This window comes from Culex quinquefasciatus, chromosome 2, assembly GCF_015732765.1.
Source record: "Culex quinquefasciatus strain JHB chromosome 2, VPISU_Cqui_1.0_pri_paternal, whole genome shotgun sequence".
Classification (NCBI taxonomy): Eukaryota; Metazoa; Arthropoda; class Insecta; order Diptera; family Culicidae; genus Culex; species Culex quinquefasciatus.
This window is the reverse complement of record NC_051862.1, coordinates 130,888,321-130,912,683: the sequence shown is the minus strand read 5'-3', so window position 1 is coordinate 130,912,683 and position 24,363 is coordinate 130,888,321. Positions and strand designations below refer to the sequence as shown.

The following is a 24,363-nucleotide window of genomic DNA, read 5'->3' as shown; positions in this document are numbered from 1 at the left end:
AAAATTTTAGAGAATTTTAGAGAATTTTAGAAAATTTTTGAGAATTTCAGAGAATTTTAGAGAATTTTAAGAGAATTTAAGAGTATTTTATATAATTTGAGAGAATTTTAGAAAAATTTAGAGGATTTTAGAGAATTTTTGAGACTTTTTAAGAATTTTTGATAATTTTTAAGAAATTTTGAGAATTTTTGGGCCCGATTCCGCTTTTACAATAAAATTTTTCGAATTTCAGGTTTTTTTAGTTTTAGAAAAGTCGAGGAATGATAATATTGAAATTTAATTTGGTGTTCTCTTTCGCAGTCGGCTTTCGTACGGCTCGCAGTTGCACCGTGAGTTCGGCAAACACCTTCACAGATCCGACTGCTGGCGGAGATTCTGGGAACTTGTTCCAGGCGGACGGTCTTCTAGTGGAGGCCACTCCGCTCAAGTCGATTCTCGAGGTTAAGGTCGGCGGTCAACCTCCAGGGCTTCTGGCGGTACGCGAATCCGCTCAAGGGACGTGCCAGCTCGTTGCGCGACGCTGGAAATCAGCCAGATCGACGACCCGAGCACGCTGCACCGGTCTCAGCACCTCTATCCGGGTGGCCCCGACGCCGAGTAACATGCTAACGGCGGCACCGACGCCCAGCAGTAACCTGCTGCCCCGCGGACATCCAGGACAACTAGATCAGAATAACCCAAAATTCCGTAGTAAACCACTCAAACAATTGCTTTGATTTTGTTTTGAATTATGAATAAATAAATAAAAACATTGAAACCTTTTCTTGTTCTTCTTATTTCCATCCAAAATTTGAAAAGCAACGGTCAATTCAAAACAGAAAATATTGTAGTGGCTGCGTGCTGCGTACTTTTGGCAGGCATGCGTTACGGCGTTACGTTTGCGATATCGAAAATCGCCGTTTGCGATATTGGAAGCAATGCTTCCTGCTGACGGGTGTAAACGGAGGTTTGCGATTGGTAGAGCAAATCGGAAGCAAAGTTTGCGATTCCGCAAACCGGTTTTTGTTCCGTGCGAGATATATTTTTTCTATGTGAACTAAAATAATAATGTTTGATATCCCTCGAAGACTCCTGACGTCGTGATCGTGCTATGTTGTCGCATTTCGATTTTGAGACAAATTGAGTTAAGAAATCCTTTTGACCTTCACAGATCCCCAACATACAATTTCAATCCTGAGATATTAGAAAAAAAAAACCCGTGTGATGTTGACACTCTTAATACGAAAGTAGTTGTAATAAGATCGAGCTATCTTGTCACACACTAAATGCGCGAACACTGGGCCCTAATGGAATTTAGTCAGAGATCGTTTTGTCACATCTAATAGCCCGTTTATAAATTGAAACTCGAGAATACGTAAAGTAAAGTAAATCTTTCCCAGTTCCTGAGGGGAACACCCTTGAAGTAGTATTCTGGGCCGGCATTTACAAAGCGGATTCAGTGGCAGTTGCATTCTCAACTTAATGTTAACATGTTAAGGTTAATGTTAACATTCCATAGGTCGCCTTCCTAAGGTGTCGTGGTAAGGTCCAGTTTGTGACGATACACTACCTTCTTTTTACTAAGCAATCGATTCCAGAAGAGAAAAGATCACCAGTTGTGTTGGTCCGAGCCGGGATTTGAACCCCGATCTACCGCTTACGAGGCGGAAGCGTTACCACTGGGCTACGTGGCTCGGTCACTCGAGAATACGGTTACCTACATCAACCAAATTTTTAGAAAATGTCATACATTAAAACACGTTCTTCCCGGAACCTCGAAAACCGACGTGCAACACGTCAAATTGAAATGTGAATTATTAAGAAAAGATAAATAAATAAAACTCAAATAACAGCAATAATAATAACTATCTGGGTATAAGTTTGAGTGAGCTTATAAAGCTTGCATTTAATTGAAACTTTTTGTAACACTTGTCAATTACGTACAAAACATAAACGAGAAATCTGATAACTAATTTGACAGCCAATTCCACAGCCGCTTACTGACAGTTGAGGCCATTTACTAAAAGCTTTTTTTCGCGCCATTGCTCAATTTCATGCTTTTTTACTGTACTGCACTGCAGTGCACTGTTCACTACATTGTATGGTGTAGTTCAGTTCAGTCTGATTGCGCTCCATGTTCTTTTAATTTATTTGACAGAAGAAGCTTAACCTATCCACAAGTCCATGGTTGTTCTATAATGTTAAGAATGCGTGTTTGTTTTGACGTAAGCAAATGTTTAGAAATTCAATTAATTGCTTATCGGTTGTTATTTACGATTCCCAACCACGCTACAACTATTTCAAGGCAGGGCAAATAATAAAAAAATCTTACACCTGCCTTCATCTAATTTATTGGACAATTGAAGTTCGTTCAATGCCTCCCTTTGCATTGCTGCTGAGCCGATGATTTCTTCAATAATATTGCTTATCTTGTCAAAACCTAGATCAGCCGGTTGTATACTTTATGGAGGTGAGGTTCCGTTCTGGCTTGCTGACTTCATGAGGGCGAGCGCGCGCGCGACAAGGTGCGCAATAATTAATTAAATGCACTTTTTATTCTGCGGTGCCTTGTTTGCGTTAATTAATGACCCATGCCAAAGCTCATGTAGTTGGCGGAAAGCGCGCTCAACTGTCCAAATAATTAGGGCGGCTGCCAAACAGAACAAAGTATCAGCGCGCTCAAAGCCACGCCTTACGTCGAGAGATAAGCTAATCGCTAGTAAATTGTTCAATCAGTTTTATAGCGCCATCACGCACTGCTTAGCGCCGGCCAGGCTGAGGCTGTTGAAGGTATGCCGTTGCCACGTGTCTTAGTTCTGCGAGTCCGCGCGCGCACACACGCATAAGCATATACGCGTAAAGCACAAACGGACTTTTTTGCGAACGCGGTGATGCGGAAAATGAGTTGGTTTTAGCGGTTGAAGAAAAAAAAAAAAAAAGAACGCAACTTGGCTAATCCACCTGTAATAGGCAGCCCACGTGCGGCGGATCTGCTGCAGGAAAGCGCCATCCTCGCCGCTGAAACATTGGAAATCAATTACGCGCCCATAAATCATGTTTTCAATATGTGTGATTAAACACTTTTACACGGAGTCGTGGCACGCTCAGAAGGGGGTGGGTGAAATCGTGATCGTATACACAGGTTTTGGACTTAATGAGTGTTGACGGGGCAGGCCGTCGGTGGGCTGGGTTTGGTTGGGGGTGATTTCGGGGGCGATGTGCAGCGTCGTAATCCGGTTACCGTATACTGAAGGTTAGCAGGGCTTTTTAAATGTACTTGTACGAGGATGCATCATCTAGGGCAAAGCTGTCAGTGATTGACCATTAGGGTGTAATATGGTTGTATGGAAAAAAAATAAAGTTGTCCAAATTTAGCGAGCACAGCAATTTTTCAGTTCCTTTTGGGGTCCTAAACAACTCCCCAAAGTTTGGGAACGATTGGTTTAGTCCTCACTTTGCGCAAAGCGATTCAATTTTCCATATAAATTTGTATGGGAAAATTTTTTTTTTTTGGATTTCGATACTTATAAAATCCACGTTTCACGCTGTACTAAAACCGGATTCATATTCAGATGCTCTAGAAGGTGCTCTACAACTTTCCCGAAGAGAGTATGGTGCTAACTTGCTCCTAAAAAAAGATACAGCGTGTTAAAAACTCGTCTAAAATGTGTTTTTTGCTCGAAAATCACGTTTTAGACGAGTTTTGAGGACGCTGTATCTTCTCTTAGGGACATGCTAGCACCATACTCTCTTCGGGAAAGTTGTAGAGCACCTTCCAGAGCATTTGAATATGAATCCGGTTTTAGTACAGCTTGAAACGTGGATTTTATAAATATCAAAATTAAAAAAAGGGGTTTCCCATACAAATTTATATGGAAAATTGAATCGCTTTGCGCAAAGTGAGGACTAATCCAATCGTGCCCAAACTTTGGGGAGTTGTTTAGGACCCCAACAGGAACTGAAAAATTGCTGTGCTGGAAAATCGATTTTGATATTACACCCTAGTGACCATGCTATTTAGTTTAATGGCCTGTGAAAACTGCGGTTAGCCGGAGTACTAAGCAGGGCTTAGTAACTTCTTTCTTGGAGAACTACATGCGTTGCATTGTTTACCGCATATTGAACAATTTTGAATTTCAAGTCTTTTTCAGAACAGAAAATGGGATTCAGAAGTTTCTGAAACAAACTCGCCACAACGCAACTTTAAGCGAGCCCGACCATATCGATCGGCTTGCCTGCCAACAGAGAGTATTACCACGTTAGTCAAACCACATTAATCTCCACCAGCCCACACATCTCGGACGGGTTTTGCGCCGTCGTTGCGGGACGGATTCCCGGCGTACGGCAGGCAGGTACCCATTACATGCGCCCATCACTCACCTGGAAAATTGACTATCGACAAGGTTACGCAACCGCAAACCCGGCAGCTAGCAGCAGCTCCCGGTTCGTCATAAATGTAGGATATCACACATCGATTCCTCATGTGTGCAGCCTCTAGGTCGACCCCCGATGACTGAGGAATTTGAATAAAGGATGCGAAATTTTTGGTAAGATCCTTAATCCCAAGCAGACGGTAATAACTTAGGAATAACATTTTGTGATATTTGAAAATACTAGGCCAATGACATTTTATGTTATCTATAACAAGTTTTGTTATTTGTTATTTGTTTGTTTTTGGACTGTTATTGTAATAACAGACTTATAACATTTTTAGTTATTCTTCGAACAAATCGTTGTTATTATTTTTTGTTATTTTAACAACTTATCTGATCATCCCAATAACATTTGGAGTTATTCTTCCATAACAAAAAAAGTTATTCCTAAGTTTTGTTTACTTCCAATCAATATCAGACCAATAACAAATTTTGTTATAATAACATAAACTGATATTCAACTCTTATGCAAAAAAGGATTTTGCAAGAATATTCCATAACGCTTTTTGTTATTTTAACAGTATTTGTTATTGAAATGGCATGAACTTTGTTATTACCGTCTGCCCGGAATAACCATTAGAATTAGGGCGTCCAATTTTCCCGGGTTTTGCATTTCCCGGGAAACGGGAAAAATATTTTTGAAATCCCGGGAATTCCCGGGATCCCGGGAAATGTTGCAACAGTAATAATATCTATGTTTTCATTATATTTGTCATGTTATTCAAGCTGAAAATCATCAAATTGGCTCAATACTATTCATTGTTGATGCATAATATACATTTCAATCCAAACAAAGAATAGCAGTTTTATAATAGCTTGCAAAATTTTTTGTTTGTTCTTTGTTGTGCTTAGGTTTCTAATTTAATTTCTAATCTTATGTGATTTAAATGAAATTAGTCTCTTATAAATACATATTTTTAAATATTTTTTTTGCCATGACTAGAATTATTTAAAAAAAATCAATGTCTAAAATAACAAATAAAAAGATAACAAACAAAATTATAGATGCCAATGTTAAATTTTAAATAAGTCTAGAAATTCATGTTATATATAAAGAATATTTTCCAAATTATTTTAAATCACTACCGCCAACTGAGGAAAATCGGTACTACAGTCTACATAGGTTCAGGAGATTTTAAAGCAATTAATTTGGAGATGTGTGTACTTATTGTTTTCTTCTATTTCTGTTTTAATCGAAATCAATCAAAAAAAATCAAAAAAATATGCAAAAAAACACTAAACAGGTGTCTCAATTTGATACATTCGTCTTGATTAGCCAAAGATGTTTCATGAAAAATAATTTTAAATTCTATTATTTGTTTGATTTCAAATCATGAATAGTAATTTTTGAAAATTTATAAGAAAATTAAAAAAAAAAATTTAATGCGCTAGGCATTTCCGGATCGATAAATTAAAAAAAAAAAAATCCTTTCTAAGTCTGATATCTAGAGTTGAATAATTTCTATAATCATGTGAAACACAAAAGCTTATAGGACCTTTTTAAAAACCCTGGATATATGCTTAATATTTTATTTTTAATCGTTGTTCATCTATTTCTACAAAAAAAACCCTGAATTTCCAAACCAAAATTTGATATTCATTTCCGATTTCAGGAATTCCCGGGCAAAACATAAAAAATCCCGGGATTCGGGAATTCCCGGTTTTGGAAAATCCCGGGATTTTTGTCCCGGGAATTCCCGGGATGGACGCACTAATTAGAATCAAAAGCACTGATTGCAATCAACCTTCAGTCAGTCAGTCACAATAAAAAAAGGAAATCTAACTTTTAAGCAATTTTAAAGGTTTAGGTCGGCAATTCCGATTCACTTTCATTTTTAGTGACTAAATGGTCTAATTATCCTCACCAAAAATAACAGTGCTGAAAAAATCAACTTTTGACCAAACATACGGACGCCAAAAACTAGAGGCGAATTGAAATGCACCAAATTGCATTTGAAAATCTCGGTAATTTATTAAAATTAAGTATAAATTGTGTTCAGATAAAAGTCAAAAAACAGTTGATATTTGATGTTTAAAACTTTTACCTTAATTTACACTGAATGTCAAACCATCTGTGTCGCAGTAACTAAGAGGACATAAGAAAAATAAGTCAAGAATAAAAATAATCATCTGCCAAGCTCAATTCGAGGAGATGATTTTACTTGAGTCCCAAGAAACACGCGCTCTTTGATTTTTTTTAAATGGACAAATAAAATGTATTTTTTTTCCAAGGTTTGTATGAAGAATTCGTGCAGTTCACTTCTCTTGCATATTGCATGCAATTTTTGGGTTGTATGGGTTGTTTGCTGACCCATAAATTGCCGAGACTCGGCATTTATTTCTGCCGAGCGACAAGTTGTTCTGATTTCGGCATAGTTCTGTTAAAATTCTGCAAAACATTGTGTAAACTAATAATATATTTCCAAATAAATTTAGTCCTGAAAGGATTTAAGGACTGATGTTGCAAAACTTTTTTTTTGTTTGGGTATTTGATATTGATATTGGAGTGCTCAACCATGGTATTGATCAGGTCAATATTTTTTGGCATTAAACTCGTTTGAAAACTTAAGGGTGACACTGCACTTCCCTCTTCCAAGCTTCCTAGACTCGACATCTCAACTTCCAGTGCGCGAATCGTTTGCCACCATATCGCGCGGCGGAGAGGTGTTTGAAGAATCGGTTCCCCACTCACACTCGAACCAGACAGGTCTTGCCAGCTGATCCCACACCTCACCGTGGCGCACTATGGCGACCTATCGGCACACACACTCACACTGCATTAAACTTGCATCATTCTCCAGTTACAAGCCCCGATGTGTACCGCGGTATCGGAGCTGTCGTTCAACTGCCTGTTCAAAAATTTACAGCTACCATTCCCAGGAAAACGTTTGCAATTCGCTGAAGTTGCTGCCAGCTACTGCCGGTCGTCTCCAAGTCTGAACGGTGCGAGAAGTTCCTCGGGGTGGATTGGCACCGATTCTCGCTAGCTGAAACGTCAGTAGTCTAGGCAGGAGTTCTGTGCAACGGCTGCCAAGCTGCCCGAAGAGCATGCGGTGCAACCGATCTAACGCACCCCCTCGCCCTATCATCATAACCGATAATTTGCCGGGGCTTGAAAGCTGCGGCTGCGAGATTGATTCGTTGCAAATATTGTGGGACAGGCCTCCCAGAGAGCGTCAGCGCGAAAGGACCTGAGTCACAGCAGCACTGAAGCTCTGTGTTGCCAACCTAGAACACCAACCGTGAGAAGCGGAATGAAATTATGGAAATAATTACTACTGGATTGATTGTCTCAGAGGCCGGGCTACTCGTGCAGAGTTGCGGCGACGGTCGATCAATATAGCCGAGCTGCAGCATTTATTAGAACAAATTACAATTATAATTACCGGTAATCGCCGTCAAGGCGTTTCACGGAGCGAATATTGAAAAATTAATATCAATCAATACGCTAGCGCGCTCGGATGGTGTGTGACGGGTCTATTATGGTTGGCTGGGGGGTTAACTGTAATCAACATAAGAAGTGTACTGAGAGAAGCGTGCAGAATCGGTTTTAAGGGCAGGAACTTCACGAAGGAGGATGCTCTGTGGAGATTGCAAGAAGATGAAGGTGGTTACTAATTTCATTGTAGCCTAACAGCAGAAACAGAAGTGCTGGAGTTAAATCACTATGCGTCAACTTCAAATGTTTTGATGTGGACGCCTGGTAGCTGGTAATTCTACACAAAAATCAAACTCCGCTGACGTTCAGTGTTGACCAAGCTACTGATATCAGTTGTCAGCTCTTCTGCTTACCAGAATACCAATACAGCTTCACCAGGAACAGAAAAAGAGTTCCAGCTTGTGGTGATACACTACCTTCCCTTTAATAAGCAATCGAGTTCAGAAGGTAAACGATTACCAGTTGTTTTGGAACCCCGATCTAGCGATTATTTAATTAAGTGTACTAATAAAGAAGTCATGATCTTCTGAACAGTTTAACCTAGTTCAAACATCTCAATCCACCCGTAGGATTGCACTTGCAACACCTTCAACCGGTTACGAAACCCCGGCGTTTGCCCACCACGATCTCAGAATGAGTTCAACTCTCGAACCGCACTTGATCGATCGAACCGAACCGTAGAAATATTTTAATTATTTCGTAATAAATTCTGGTGTCACTATTTTATGACAGCGATCGGTTAATTTCCCCCCTCGAGAGTCGTGTACTCGGGTGTACAAACTACCCAACTCGGTACTTATTTGTTTCCTCATGGCCGTGTCATAAACCGTTCAATCTTGACACCGTCATCTTGTCTGCACGTACGAGCCCAGCTTGTCCAAACGGTGTGTCCCTTTTTCCAGCACAGGTTCTCTGGGTTACGTAACCGCTCGTTGGTACGTTTGACCAATTGACGGGCTGGACCAAGAAGTGGTTCAAAGATTGACTTCGCTTCTCACTCAGCTCATTAGCTTCTTGAGCAAATCGAGGAGACATTCCCCGTGTTGTGTGGGGTTTTGTGGGCAACTCCACGTGAGACCTCCGAAAGGTGTTGCGATCGATTCCGTTGGGAGATTATTCGCGGTATCCTGAGCTTGGGCGTGATCAGGACTCAAGGAGGTCGGCGGATGGTGCAATTGCAATTCTTAGTCATAATAGTGGTGGAAGAGGGTTGAGCGGAACTTTCACAACAACCAACCAAATAGTTTGATGTTTCGTTAAGAAATTTAAAGTAGAGCAAATAATTTTTACTTGGAAAATTGCATCCTCTTAATTCCCATAATTAAAAGAAATCTGAAGTTGGTTTCCTAATAAAATCTGCCCACTTCACCCCACATTGCCCCCCCCCCCCCACCTCGTAGACTTCAAAAAGGAAGTGATTGAATGGAGCGCGCGCGCTAGAACGAACTCTCGGGAAGGGAATAAATATGCAAATTAGGTTTATTTATGGACCGGCTCAAATTATGAGCCAATATGGAAATTTTTCAAGATCGTTGAAAGGCTGACTGGCTGGCCGGGGGAGGGTGCAGTTGATCGTTGCGCTTTAAGTAATGCACGTTCAAAAGCGGTTCTTTAGTGCTTTGAAGTGGCCCAGCGCGCGCACGAGAGAATCGTGAGTAACTTGGACAATAATTTGTCCAGTGAGAAGGAGAGTGGGGGGAGGTGCTATTACCGCGGTGGACAGATCTTCAACGCGTTGAACTCGGGGCAGGGTCCGTATCGATTGTTGGGGCTTCTGGTGGCCCCAACATAAGCCAGAGGTTCTGGTGTGCGATGCAATCGATTTTTGCATGGAAAACTCGGTCAACGGTATGAGGTGCAGATTGGTTGGCTGAATAATAAATATCGCTTTGGTCAGGAAGACAGCTTACGGGGGGTTCGGGAGTTCTTTGTACTAGAAATTGGTCACAACGACACAAGTTCCTTGTAATTTATACGGTGAGTCATTGAAATTTCGTTTCCGGAAAAAAAACTTCCTTCAATGCAATTTTAATATTCAGTTGTTAACAAACTTGTTGCATGCAATGCATTCAATCGATTGCTTCCACTCCTTCCGATTGCTGTCAATCAATAGTAGCAAAGTAATTCCCGTAAAATGATTAAAGTTCCTTTCATAGAACAAACTCAAGTTTGCGGCTATGGAGCAAACTTTTTGCGGTTTACCGCAAACTTTGCGGCCATGTGTGTACGCGCGCGCAGTTCATAAATCATCCGCAGAAACTTTGAAATTCTGGTGTTTTTCTTTGCCATCGGAAGGGAGGGAAGTTTTTCAGCAATGTATTGTCGCCGGTAACTCTGCACAAAGGAAAAATATATTGAGTTGTGTTCCGGAGGAAAGTTTTGCTGACAGTTTTCTGATTAATGGAAAGGATACTTAATATTTCATGATTGCTTTTTTTGTAAAAAAGCAATCTTTTAAAAAATCTAAAAAAAATCTCTTTCCAGTCTTTGATCCATAAATTCAAAAATGTGAGAATATTTTTTTTCTTGAAACACTCCTTTTTGATAAAACAGCTCGACGTTTGTGAAGTGATGTCAGTAAAGGCTCTAGTCTTGTAAAGATATGATAGATTTGGGCTCCCTGAAAACGCCCCAATTGAATTGAATTGAATTTCGGTGAATTGCCTTCAAATAATTAAAATTGCAAATTTAGGATTAAACGCTAAGGAATCATCTCACACAACCATGCGCATCCTCTTATTTTTGCGCTACCCCTACAGATAAACGAGAGTGCTCATGGTTGCTTAAGATGGTTCCATACCATTTATACCCGAAATTAACAATTTCATTTATTGGCTGGAAAATCATAAAAAAAATCAATTCTGTCGACTGTAGCGTGTTCAGTAGGGTGCCCAGAATAAGGGACTTTTTCTCAAAACATCGCTTCCCAAGGTGAATATTGTTCCTTGAGCTATTGTAGGACTCTGGGCCAAATATGAGCAAAATCGGTCAATATTTACTTAATGATACTCGAAGGTGGAGTTTGCATGAGAAAAATAAAAAGAAATGTTTGGAAAAATCAATTGTCTTACGATTTGGTCTACACGGTGCGCATCTAAATATTCCCAATACTGAGATTCTCAACGAAATGTTAATGCTCTACAACTTTGTAGAATATACTGAAATAGTCTGAAAAGTTATTAGCGATTCAAAAAAGGCGTTTTTGTATGACAAACAATTTTTTCACCAACTTTAGGCTTGAATATCAATGGGTTAATTAAAACCAATTTAGCTCAAAATTTGCACAGATGCTTAAGAGCGAGTCCATGAGCAAAGCATTCCCATCTCGCATTGACCTTACCAATCTGCCTGAAATTTTCAGGGGTTGTTTGTTGTACATATAAAACTAGCATCTGACCAAAATATGAGCACTCTAGGTCAACTGGAAGTGGTGCAAATCGGGACACAATGTTTGAAGATTCAAAAACGTCAAAAATCTTAAAAAGGCTATAACTTAGGCAAAATTCAATTTAATTTCAAAATTCAAAATGCATCTGAAAGGACTTGAAAGGGAGTGATTGGCATTTTAGTGAAAAAATAGCATAATTTTCAAACTCAAATAAAAAAATGTTCCATCCAGATATCAACTCGGTTCGACCTGCAGCTTGTAGGGGACATCTGGGACTACCATCTGAGACTGAGAACGCTTTGGGTAAGGCATTTTAACATATTAAATAGACACTTTTACTTTTAGTGAATTTTTTAGTTGTATATTTTTGCTCGGGGGCCCCCTTAGATCCCATTTTCTGGTGAAAAAAAATCACGGTTTTTAAGTTTAATTTTCTGATTTGGGTTAAACTTTGTACATGCATTCCCTACATTAAAAGAAGTCATTTTGCATCATTAGTTTTCCATATAGGTCTCCAATCTCCATACAATTTTTGGGGCCGGTCATACATAATGGGTTTATGCAAATGTATGAAATTATGTATCTTGGAACGGAATTTACTGATCGATTTGGTGTCTTCGGCAAAGTTGTAGGTTATGATTCGGACTATTCGGAAAAAATAGGTACACGCAGAAAAAAGTCCTATTTTTTTCTAGCTTTTCATTACTTAAAATTTATTTCTCAAAATACTTATTATTTTTTCAAAATTTTAAATGCAAGCTTTACTTTTGAAAAGGTCCTCAAATAAATAATTTCCCTAATTTCATAGTTAAGAGAGATAACCAACAACTTTTTAGATGAGAACAAAATTCCAAAAAATATTTCAAACAGTTAGATTTTATAAATCACCCTAATCTGAATCACCATAATTTTCATCCAAACCAAAAGTTACCCCTTTTCATTTGCAACAATTCTTCTGAAGACACCAAAGCTTCAAACTTCACAGTTTTTCGGAAAATTCATTATCCACTTAATGTTAATTAATCAACGTTGTATTTTTCCGCTGCCGGCTTCCTAAGACTTTTTTTTAAATTCAACCGATAAACAAATTGATCATCACCTACCACAGTGAATCCTAACCTCATACCCATCTTACTAACCTCTTAGGGAGCGTTCTTTTATTACGTAACACAGTAGGGGGGAGGGGGGTCGGAGGCCGTGTTACGCTCCATACAAAATTTTTAAAATTTGTATGGAAATTTTGTTACGAGGGGGGGGGAGGTGGTCTAAAAGTCCGATTTTTCGCGTTACGTAATAAAAGAACGCTCCCTTAAATCTCATGTGATACTTTGTCGGAGACGCAGCCGATTTAGCGGTCCCATCACTCAAGTATCGGACTAACATTCCCATCCACTTCCCCGTGTCTTACCACTGGTCGTGGCCAGCGTCGGTATTGATCAGCATGATAAGGACCTTTGAAAATTGCGAAGGGGTGATGATTGGTTCCTACTTTTCATCTGTGGTCCACGGAGTAATTTGTGGGGGTCCTGGTCAATAACGAAGGAGCATCTTCGGGTAGACACCAATGCTATGCTATGCTCAATTCATTATCCACTTAATGTTGCGATCTGGACCACTGTTCAATGTATTTCAAACAGTTTACAATCAATTGTACAATGGGAATAAAATTTGTATGACGTGTGGCAATAAGGCACATAGCGTAGCAAAAATAGATTAAAAGTAGAAAAATGTTAAAACCATCAGTTTTCCTGGCACCACTGCCGTCACTGCCCTCGTGAAGCACTATTCGTTCCAGTCCTTTTTAGTAACTCACCAAACCCAGTTCCGCGCCCTGGCATGCGGATATATGCAATGCAAGCGCGATGTGATCTACCCGTTCGCCCCGGTTGCGTTCTGGTCCACCACAAAGTCTTGTCCCGACACTACGGTCCGCGGTGCTGAACTCCCTGGGCCAAAGAGTGATTTCTTTCGCACCGTCACTGGTCGCGGTTTTTTTTGCATTATTATGCTTGCAGCACCCGGTTTGCACTTTTTTTTCATATTGAGCCAATCGACAGAAGTCCAATCCGGCAGCGTCAACATGTAGATATATATAAACTAGGAAGGGCCCCTGCGCCGACAGTGGCCATGTGGAGGCTCGTTCGTCGCGGCGGTATGTGACTGTTTAGTATAAAATTACGCTAGAATGTTAATAGGAATTGTGCAATACACCGTACCGTACCGTCTCTTCGGCGGCTCTGGGGTGACCATAGCGCATTATTCATGGCACGAATGCGGGTCACTTGGCAGAACTTGCGCGGAGTCTCCGCGGTCGTCGTCGGTGGTGGCCAACCACTCCATGTTGCAATCGATTAAAACAATCCCCTTGTGCGAAGGCGCCCCCTTGAATCATCACCGTCATCTGCGAGTACGAGACCCGCCAAGACCTGGCCACGAAGTTGCGTGGTCGATACGACCAAGGAAATTGCAACCAATTTGGCTTAAATTGGGTGTACGCGCGGCGGCGATCAGGACTTGACAAAGGTCACCTCTCCGCCATCAATCGCTGCAGTGCAGTTTGGGGAACTGTTGTGGGCTTCAAAGAACCTGGGCCGAGGAGACACGCAATTACAACTCAGAACTTGGGTGCGCGCGCGCCCGTTCAGATATTGTCGCGTCGTCCAATTTATGCATGTCGCGATTTGCCCACGCAAAGAATGTTGGTCGTCCTGTACACCCCCACGCCGCGTGCACTAATAGGCAGTTAATCGCTGTCGAATCAGTTTTAAAGTCAAAGGTACTGAGGAAATAGGAACACAACTGTGGAATTTAAACCTTTACTTGTTGGCTCGTATTCCTGAACGAAAGATTACTGACATGCGATGTCATAACGCTGACTAACTTTTTCGCTTCTATTCATTGACCTACAACAATTAATATTTCCACTAAAATGTGTCAGCAAAGCACATAGAGAGCACCAGTGCAACCAACTGCATTGCCGAGGTGCCTCCCGGTTGTTGTTTTTTGTTATGAATAGTGCTGCATCTGCAACACGGTGTACAACACCACCGTCCAACAACACACATGCTTTCCACCCCCAACCCCCCACCACGTGTCGCGTCTGCTTCTCAGTTAGTTGTAGTGTTGTAGATGTCTCTCGCAACAACAAATGTGTGCACACCAGCAGCAGAGCAGAGTCAAACAACAACAACAACTAACATGTTGACAAAGTGATTGAAAACATTCCCGCGAGCTGCAGCCAACGACGACGGAATGGCCGCGCCGGTAGTCAGTGCCAGCGGGGTCCGCTGACCGGCCCTGGCCCTCTCCTGGCGACGGGGCGCAAATGAGGACGATCCTGGGAGGTGGTTTTTGTTTTAATTTTCGTGCAAACATTTACAAACATACGAGCGCATACTTGCGGACTTACATTCAGTTTTAGGAAAAGGCTGCTTTAAGATCTCATAAAGCATTATTGTGATACCCCAATATAATTTAATATGACCTATTTGTTTTAATGTTGTCTTTGGTATAATGATGGTTCAAAAATAAATAAATCATTTATTCTTTTAATATAATTGCTTACAAATACCTTTCTTTTATTATTCAAAGAGAAGATTCTGGGTTTAATTTGCTCAGTTAATGGGATTTTTAAGTTTATTTTTTTACAAATTCATAGAGCAGACAACACCGTTGCCGTCGTGCTAACTTGCCGTACGTGCATTTTGGGCCAAATTGAGTTAAAAACGCCATTTTGTGCAGCTCACAATGCCTCACCTTTGACCTTCACAGATCCCCAAAATTCGATTGCAATCCTGAGATATTCAACGAAATCCGAAAAAACTCCCTGCGGTTTTTGTCACTTTACATATAAAAGTAGTTTCAATCTTGTCGAGCTATCTTGTCACTCCCTGAAAATAATTGTAAGCACGACAACTGGCCAAAGGGATTTCAGGTCAGAACGCGTTTGACGCACGTACAAGTTAGACTACCGTAAACATTTGTAATTGTAACACGGCACTCCAGCAACCAACTTCAACCAAACTTCTGGATAAAGCACATAATAGTCGGCCAAACAAAACGTTTTTGTTATTATTTAAATTGCAAAAACGTTGTTATGGGTTCGTTTGAGCAACCTGCCAAAAATGTATGGAATTTCGTAATTTTTGTTCTCGTGGATCAAACTTACTTTTTGCTCAGATATTTAAATCGTGGGTTTTTTTTTAGAAAACCTAGATGTATGGGTATCAAAAGATCAGAAATTTTATACCCTTTCGGATGCCACATAGGTTGACTTGTGAATCGTGGACCGGTTCGGATGCCGGCGGATTTCCCGACGACGTAATTCCGGGTTAGTACGAAATTCCAACGAAAAATCTATTCTATCGATACAAAGACCCCCAAACGGTGTAATACCCACTCCAAAATGTTTATTTAGCAATTCTATGGTAATATATTGACATTTAGTTGAATTAAAAGTTTGCAAAATTAAGCTTAAATAAGTTTTATATAGAATTTACAGAGTTATATAAACTTTTATACTTAGAATTTAGTAAACTTTATATTCAATCCAAATTATTTTTTAATCAATCAAGGATGCCTATTTGGAGTTGGGAGACTGGATTCATGGTGGAATGAGTTTCTGAACAAAACGTAGTACTAGGTTTCTGTCAAACTTTAAATTGTTAACATGTTTCATCACAAAAAATGTATTGTGCCCAAGGAGTGTAAATACATTTTTTACATACTGTATAATCAATTTTATTTTAATTTTTTAAGTTAAACATCAGTGAAGGAAATTTTGAGATTTTTTATTATTTTTGAATTCTGGTTTAGCTTTTTTGTCAATTCATTTGTATTTTGCTAATTTCTGACTATACCATACTGCAGATCTACGCATATTTGACCCATGTTCAAAAAAGTTTAAATGGAGGAGCGGCCGTGGCTGACTGGTTACGGTGTTCGCTTTCTAAGCAAATGGTCCTGGGTTCGATTCCCATCTGCTCCCAACGAGAAAGTATAGGAAATATTAATCTTGAAACTCTGAACATGAACGAAAAATCAAAGTCGCCCGAGTCGGGGTTCGATCCCCCGTCCTTTGGATTGGTAAGCAAAAATGCTAACCACTAGGCCATCGCAACTTGGTGAGCTATATCTGGAATAAGGAATACTGTTACTATCAAACTATATACGCGCTGGGTCCTTGTCCATTTGACAAGGGTTCGGAAGTTCTAAATAACGTTTGAACCCGATTGGTGCAAACGTTCTTCAGGGTGGGGCTTGTCGATAAAGCTGAAGTACCTCGCGCTCGGCTAGCCAGCGTAGAAATGGGTCACCGAAGCTCGGCAGAGCTAACACCTTCCAAATGTTTATTGTTTATTGTTTATTCGTCAAGCTTATGTAGACTACTTACAATTTTCTTACATACTAGATATTATTTCTATTGTATAGATTTTTTCGTAGTTCCGGTTTAGACATGTCGAAATGTATGTACTGTGAATTTTCATTATAAAAGCGCATCATTTGATTTAATGGCGAATTTTTTAAATAATTTGTCGTGTATGCAGTTATTCTAAAAAGTGGTGAATGTCTAAGAGTACGGCTTGGTTCATGAATACTATTGCGTATTTCTGACAATAATGCTGCTTTTTTGCAGCAAAGCCTATGCGAGTTATTTGCATGTATAGAATGTAGATCTAAAAATACATGGAAACAACTCAATTTGTAAGAAGCGACCGCGTGGTCCCGTTTGGTTGGTTGCACACACACACACACATGTTCAAAAAAGTTTAAATGAGAAAATCCGATTTTAAATTTTTAAGGGGGGAAAGGCATTACATTTTTTTTATCTGCCTGATAAAAATATATGAATTATGCATAAAAGGGTTTTAATTGGACCGATGCTTCACGAGATTCATATTTTATCTTATTATTGCAAGAATTGTAATTTTTTACATTTATTATGAAAAGCATGAGTTTTAAAAATTCATTAACGTTTTATTTGTTAATAAATGAGTAAAATTAAAAAAAGAAGAATAAAATTCAAATTGATATGTGACTAGTGAGTCAAAATTTGCCAGTGTTTTAATATTTTTGAAACGAATAGCTTATGTTGGACTTGTACACAATTTTGCAATAAATTTTAATAGTTTTTCCAACGGTTTGTGTTTTCCGATCTTACATATTTCAGGCTCATTTGCAAGGTCTTTTCATAACATATATAACGAAAATTCGCATGATAGAAACACTTGAGTGCTTATAACAAAAAGCTCACTTTTTAAAATCTTCTGGACCTTAGGTAAAATCGTTTTATTAGCCTAACTTTTGAAGTATTAAACTAAAATTTATCATTTTCAACATCGACTTATGGAACCCCAAGACGGATAGAATGAGAAAAAACCGACAAAATCGGTTGAGCCAGTGCCGAGATAATCGAGCGCATTTATAGCCTATCTAAAGTGAGTTGTGGAAAGCAAAAATCGGATAAAAAAAAGTTTCAGGCAAAAAGTTTAAAGTTACAGGTCTGCATAGTTTAATAATTTTCTGTTATGTTAAAAAATAATTCTGTTTTCCTAAACAATTTTGAAATACAACCGTAAATGCTGTTGTTTAACCTAAACCTAATAAAATTTTAAATTAATTTTTTTGAAGGAAAATATACATATTTTTATTGTTGTTTCAAAGAAATAAGGACAAACATGAAAATTTATGAGAATCGAAAATTTCCAGTTTTGGACCATTTTGGACTGTCCTGAGATATCCCGGGATAGACGCACTATTTTGAAAATTTATAATAAAAAGGGTTATACTGATTGATAACTAGGACTGATTAGTAGAAAGTTTAGTTCAGGGGTGACCCTCTTGGTGATTTTGTTGTGGTCCACGGACCTGTTTGAAAGATCATTTAAAATGGCCCTATGATCCAACTATCAAGTGATATACAGTATGTAAAAAAAGTATTTACACCCCTTGGGCACTATGCACATTTTGTGATGAAACATGTAAACAATTTAATGTTGACATAAACCTAGTACTACGTTTTGTTCAGAAACTCATGCCGAACATTTTGCTGCAAAAGCTCATGAAAAGATGTTTTCTATAAAAGTTATATAACAAATACTATTACAAAAATAAAAAGGTGCAAAAAGTTTGTACACCTTTCGAAAAATTAACATAAATAAAGTTATTTGTTGACAAATCACCATAAATCCAGTCTCCCAACTCCAAATAGGCATCCTTGACTAATTAAAAATAATTTGGATTGAATATAAAGTTTACTAATTACTTAGTATAAAAGTTTATATAACTCTGGAAATTCTAAATAAAACTTATCTAAACTTAATTTTGCAAACTTTCAATTTAACTAAATGTCAATATATTACCATAGAATTGCTAAATAAACATTCTGGAGTGGGTATAACACCGTTTTGGGGGTCTTTGTATCGCTAGAATAGATTTTTCGTTGAAATTTCGTACCAACCCGGAATTACGTCGTCGAAAAATCCGCCGGCATCCGAACCGGTCCACAATTAACAAGTCAACCTATGTGGCATCGGAAAGGGCATAGCATTTCCGATCTTTTGATACCCAGACATCTAGGTTTTCTATAAAACCCACGTTTTTAAATACCTAGGCAAAAACGTTGTTATGGTTTCGTTAGAGCAATCTGCCAAAAATGTATGGAATTTCGTAATCTTTGTTCTCGTGGATCAAACTTACTTTTTGCCCAGGTATTTAAAAACGTGGGTTTTATAGAAAACCTAGATGTATGGGTATCAAAAGATCGGAAATTTTATGCCCTTTCCGATGCCACATAGGTTAACTTGTGAATTGTGGACCGGTTCGGGATGCCGGCGGATTTTTCGACGACGTAATTCCGGGTTGGTACGAAATTCCAACGAAAAATCTATTCTAGCGATACAAAGACCCCCAAAACGGTGTTATACCCACTCCAAAATGTTTATTTAGCAATTCTATGGTAATATATTGACATTTAGTTAAATTGAAAGTTTGCAAAATTAAGTTTAGATAAGTTTTATTTAGAATTTCCAGAGTTATATAAACTTTTATACTAAGTAATTAGTAAACTTTATATTCAATCCAAATTATTTTTTTAATTAGTCAAGGATGCCTATTTGGAGTTGGGAGACTGGATTTATGGTGATTTGTCAACAAATAACTTTATTTATGTTAATTTTTCGAAAGGTGTACAAACTTATTTTGCATCTTTTTTATTTTTGTAATAGTATTTGTTATATAACTTTTTATAGAAAACATCTTTTCATGAGCTTTTTGCAGCAAAATGTTCGGAATGAGTTTCTGAACAAAACGTAGTACTAGGTTTATGTCAACATTAAATTGTTTACATGTTTCATCACAAAATGTGCATAGTGCCCAAGGGGTGTAAATACTTTTTTTACATACTGTAATTTTTCTTATATATTTTTGATTATTATTAAATTTACTAAGAGCATTCCAATTTGAATTATTTTTGTAATGCTACTGAGTGTATGTGTTCGTAGCTGGCGCAGTCAAATAACTGTTCGCGGTTGTGTGTATGTTAGTGCATGCGAGGGTGGAGGACACATGTATGCAATTGCTTGCTGTTTTCCATTTATCAACCCGGCTTTTCCCGGAATGAGTTTGTTGACGATGTTCAGAAGCTAGAACAGTTGCTGGCCTCATCTAAACTAGAGTATTTTCGATTACAATTTTTTGGTAGTCTTCATAATTTAAAGATATATTTTCAACCAAATTAATAATACAAAAATTCGGATCAACCCACTTCAAACGTTAGTCCAGAGTTCTTTTTATTCCCTAGAATATGTATACCAACCGGCAGCGAGCGCATGTAAGCCTTGTTCCGGCGGCAGCGACCTGACCCCGGAATGACCACCGGACAGACATGTTTAGTTGTGTCGATTCAGTTTTACCCGGGGTTGTTACATGTACAACACTGTAAACACAAACTTTGCCAGGGCAGTTCTGCACAATTGTCAATGAAAAAGCTGGTTCGTCCAAACAAGCTTTAGGAAATATTGAAGATAAAACCAGCCCCGTAGCACCTTTACACGACACTTGCATAATCCATTGACACCTTTTTATTTTCCCTGACTCTCTCTTTCTCTTCTAGAACATATGTGGCCCAAGGAAAATCGTGACCTAGCTTTTGGCGCGCAAGTACTCGTACTCGAGCTTTCTTCGTCTTTTTTTTGTTGCTTTGGTTTGCTTTGGCATATGTATGACGTCCTTCCGCTTGCTTCATATGTTGGAAAAGCTTTTGTTTGTTTTTTCGTAACGCCCACCTCCTTTTTGACACTTGCCTTAAAAATTGTGAATGTATGCATTAAGGAGAGGAGCAAAAAAAAAACTAGAATGCCGGAAGGATGCATCAAGGAAAAAGATGAAAAACAACTGCAATCGTAAATAATAGGAAAGATTTTCTTTTTGTAACACCTTGAAGATACATAGGCAATGCAGAAAGGAAGGAATCTTTAAATATATATTTTTCAAAACTTTTACGTGTGGTCCCAAAATTCAAAAGTATTTTTACTATTGAAAATACATAAATAAACGTTATACAATCTGCTCCAAACAGTTTTCATTTGATTTTACAAGTTTTTTCTATGATAATTTGAATTTTTGTCAATATATGTTTTGTTTCTATTTTTTGAGCAAATTTTGAAGGGAGGGGTAGACAAACACTTGAAATAGAATTTGCAATGGCCTAATTACTGGTAAATAATACAGAGATGGAACAGAATGATCAAAAAGTCTCCATTTTCAATGCGTGCCATTTTAGCTCAAATGGGATTTCTACTTAATCCATATTTTTGCCTGAAAGTACAAGAAATGACCAGTCAAATAAAAATCCGTTGAAAATCCGGTGAGAAATGGCCATCTTCGTTTTGGGGGTCTCAATATTCAAAAATTGTTAAAAATAAAAAATGCATTTAAATATTTTGGGTACTGTTACGAAATCACGTTCATGTCATGTTCGGAAATCACAAAATGAAAGGTAGTAAAATATATTTGACAATAAGCTCTTTTTACGTACGCCACTGGGCTGCACTGACTGCACCACAATCTGCACCGACTGTACACTATACTTCAAGAATCTCTTCATCTCTCCCTATAGAATGCACAATTTCTTTTCATATTTCGCTACGCCTCTCAAAAGTGTTCCCCAGTGAATCAGTGTTGCATATTTTGCTCTTCACTTGCAGGCTGGGCCGTCTTCACTTTGAACATCCCCTACCCCGATGCAGTTCGTATGCTATGTACTGCTACTACGGGCTTTGGTCTGAAAGTGGTAGGTGTATTTACAACTTCTTGAAGTTTTTTTTTTATTTTACGAAAATGAAAAAAGAAAAGTCTGATGGGTTGTGACGTACAAGATTATGTAGTGGCGGTGTCCTTGGGGTGGTGAAAAGGAGGGATTTTTTTTGCACTCCAAAAGAATATGATGCAAGTTTCGTCCTGATTTGAAGATTGCTTTCAGTTGAGACACGTACCTGGAAGGAGAAAAGAGAAATGAAACATTGTTAGTTTTCGTGACTTATTTTCAGAACAAATTGCAGCAGAACTTTAAGGTTAACTTTGTTGATCGTGCAAGTTACAAGCGATCAGTTCCAGCTCCAGCTCTTGGTGGATTTGAATTTTTGTCAATATATGTTTTGTTTCTATTTTTTGAGCAAATTTTGAAGGGAGGGGTAGACAAACACTTGAAATAGAATTTGCAATGGCCTAATTACTGGTAAATAATACAGAGATGGAACAGAATGATCAAAAAGTCTCCATTTTCAATGCGTGCCATTTTAGCTCAAATGGGATTTCTACTTAATCCATATTTTTGCCTGAAAGTACAAGAAATGACCAGTCAAATAAAAATCCGTTGAAAATCCGGTGAGAAATGGCCATCTTCGTTTTGGGGGTCTCAATATTCAAAAATTGTTAAAAATAAAAAATGCATTTAAATATTTTGGGTACTGTTACGAAATCACGTTCATGTCATGTTCGGAAATCACAAAATGAAAGGTAGTAAAATATATTTGACAAAAATACCAGCCACTCAACCTTCAACCTTTCTGGCTTCATTAGATATCATGCCAAGGGGTGTGACAAAGAAGAACCTTAATCCAGCGTCACTGTGCTGCACTGCACTGTTGCCGGGCAGAACTAACGACGAGACAAAGTCTACCCCATCCGCGATGGCAGCAGCTCTATTAGTAGCTGTCGACACCGGCTTTGAAGAGTTGTTGAAAGAAGCGCCCCAGCATCACGAAAAGTGCATTGGGTGTTGTACATAAAAATATGCGCGATGCACTTCTAGCGTAGCTTGCATTGTGACGCGACGAGACAAAGAAAAGTGCAGTGGAAACCCCAGCTGGGGAGTGCACTCACTCACTAAGGGGGGTGCCGGTTGTAGTGCAGAACTTCAGTAGTCGGGAACGTTTCAACGAGGAGAGAGCAGGAGAAAAAAGAGGCAGAAATAAGTAATGAATTAGGTCATCGTGATATTCTCTGTGGCGTTCTGGATATTTTTTGTTTCTGTTTTCTGATGCTTTCGTCGACGATGTTGATGACGACAAGGAACGCTCTGGATACTGCTAATGAGGCCTGTATTTATGTACACATCTCTCTCAAACCCGGGAATAGGACTATTTTGCTTCGGGGACACCACTAAATGAAGAATGATGATCCACAATAATGTGGAGCAAAGATTTAAAATGCATCTCTGATAAGAGTTAGAACTTTGATTAGGACAGATATGTTCAGTAAAATTTATAAATAAGTTTGTATTTGTATATTGTTGTTAAATCACGATATTTCATCTCACTTATGCATGTAAAAACCGACCTTTTAAAAAAATCAATTTCAAATCATATTAAAGCCATGCTTTTGAGGCCGTTATTACCGACGATGAATAACTTTCAATTTTCTAGCATTTTTTCAATTCTGAGATACAAAGTATCACACTTGAGGAATAATTGCAGTTATAGTGCTGTCAAAAACTCGCAAAATAACTAATAACGCATTAAAATATTATTTGTTTGCCTCGAGTTTGATATCTTTATCGTTCGCTCGCAGAATAAAAAAAAATCCAGTTTGATAAAAAAAATGTTACAAATAATCGTTAACAGAGTAGTCTCGATATAGAAGTTAACAATCGTTTTTGCAGTTCTATCGTTAAACTCCTTACTTTTCCTGTCATTCTCGAACGACGAAACAGCCTACTTTCCTCTACAAAAAAATGCCGATGCTGAAAAATTCTACCTATCAGCACTGAAATAGATGCTGAAAAGTTGAACTTTGGAAGTATGACATATCAAAATGTTAACCAAATAAGAATACCTTAAAAAAGTTTATAAAATGTGTGATTTTAGTATTCTTCTTGCAATTAGAAATTTATTTTTGATTGGGGAAATTTTCACGAATTGAAAATCTTTAAAATTATTTTTTTACGAAAATGCAGAAAAAATCACTATTGTTTTTAACAGTGTCATTTTGACAACTCAAAAGCAAGTTATCGAAACTTTGATGTTCCTTAACCCTCTAATACCCAACCCACAAAAATCATTTTTCCAACCAATTTTTGATGATCAAAAAGCATTGGGAAGAAGAACTCATAAAATTTTAAAAATATTTAGGGTAGGAAGTATGGCTTGTTTCATGTTACTTTGCTGTTTTTTGAATGTATTTTTTTAGGGTTCAACTTTGGCTGTGTTTTTTACTAGCATTTCTTATATTTTATAAAAAGAAAATTTTGCAGTAATTTTTTAGTGTACCAGACTATGTATTTTTTACGATTGAAATGATAATTGTATCATTCTATAGCAGAAAACGTGAAATACATTCAAAATATTGAAAAAGTGACTGTAAAAACATGAAAAAACAAACAAAACAAAAGGAACTGACAGGAGGTGGTAAATAAGCCATAAACTATAAAAAAAACATTTACTTTACATAATAAATGCATGCTAAACATGAAATACATTAAACAAGAAAGTAAAGTTTTTTATAGAACAAAAATTGCTCGAAATGACCTCCTAAACACGGGAAAATAAAAAAAATCGCAAAAAATGGTTAAATAAAATCAAAAAATGAAGTGGAAAAAAATCATGACTAATAATTTAAATTATTTA

The 24,363-nt window shown here is 38.1% G+C and overlaps 2 protein-coding genes across 4 annotated transcripts in view; both read right to left on the bottom strand.

Annotated features, from left to right (window-relative positions):
* The window catches only part of LOC6031968 (ski oncogene), a 281,458-nt gene that overhangs the window by 72,770 nt on the left and 184,325 nt on the right, over positions 1-24,363 (bottom strand). The window lies entirely within an intron of this gene.
* LOC119767484 overlaps positions 1-24,363 on the bottom strand; it is a 170,741-nt gene that overhangs the window by 12,425 nt on the left and 133,953 nt on the right. For 2 of the 3 annotated variants that reach the window (XM_038256191.1, XM_038256190.1), the window contains exons 2-3: positions 21,613-21,732; positions 21,294-21,521 (exon numbers count right to left, since the gene is read on the bottom strand). In XM_038256191.1, the coding sequence (XP_038112119.1) occupies positions 21,473-21,521; positions 21,613-21,732 (169 nt within the window). In that variant the 3' untranslated portion in view covers positions 21,294-21,472. Of the gene's footprint in view, positions 1-21,293; positions 21,522-21,612; positions 21,733-22,294; positions 22,387-24,363 lie in introns of those variants that run through there. The other variant, XM_038256189.1, reaches the window with a different exon arrangement.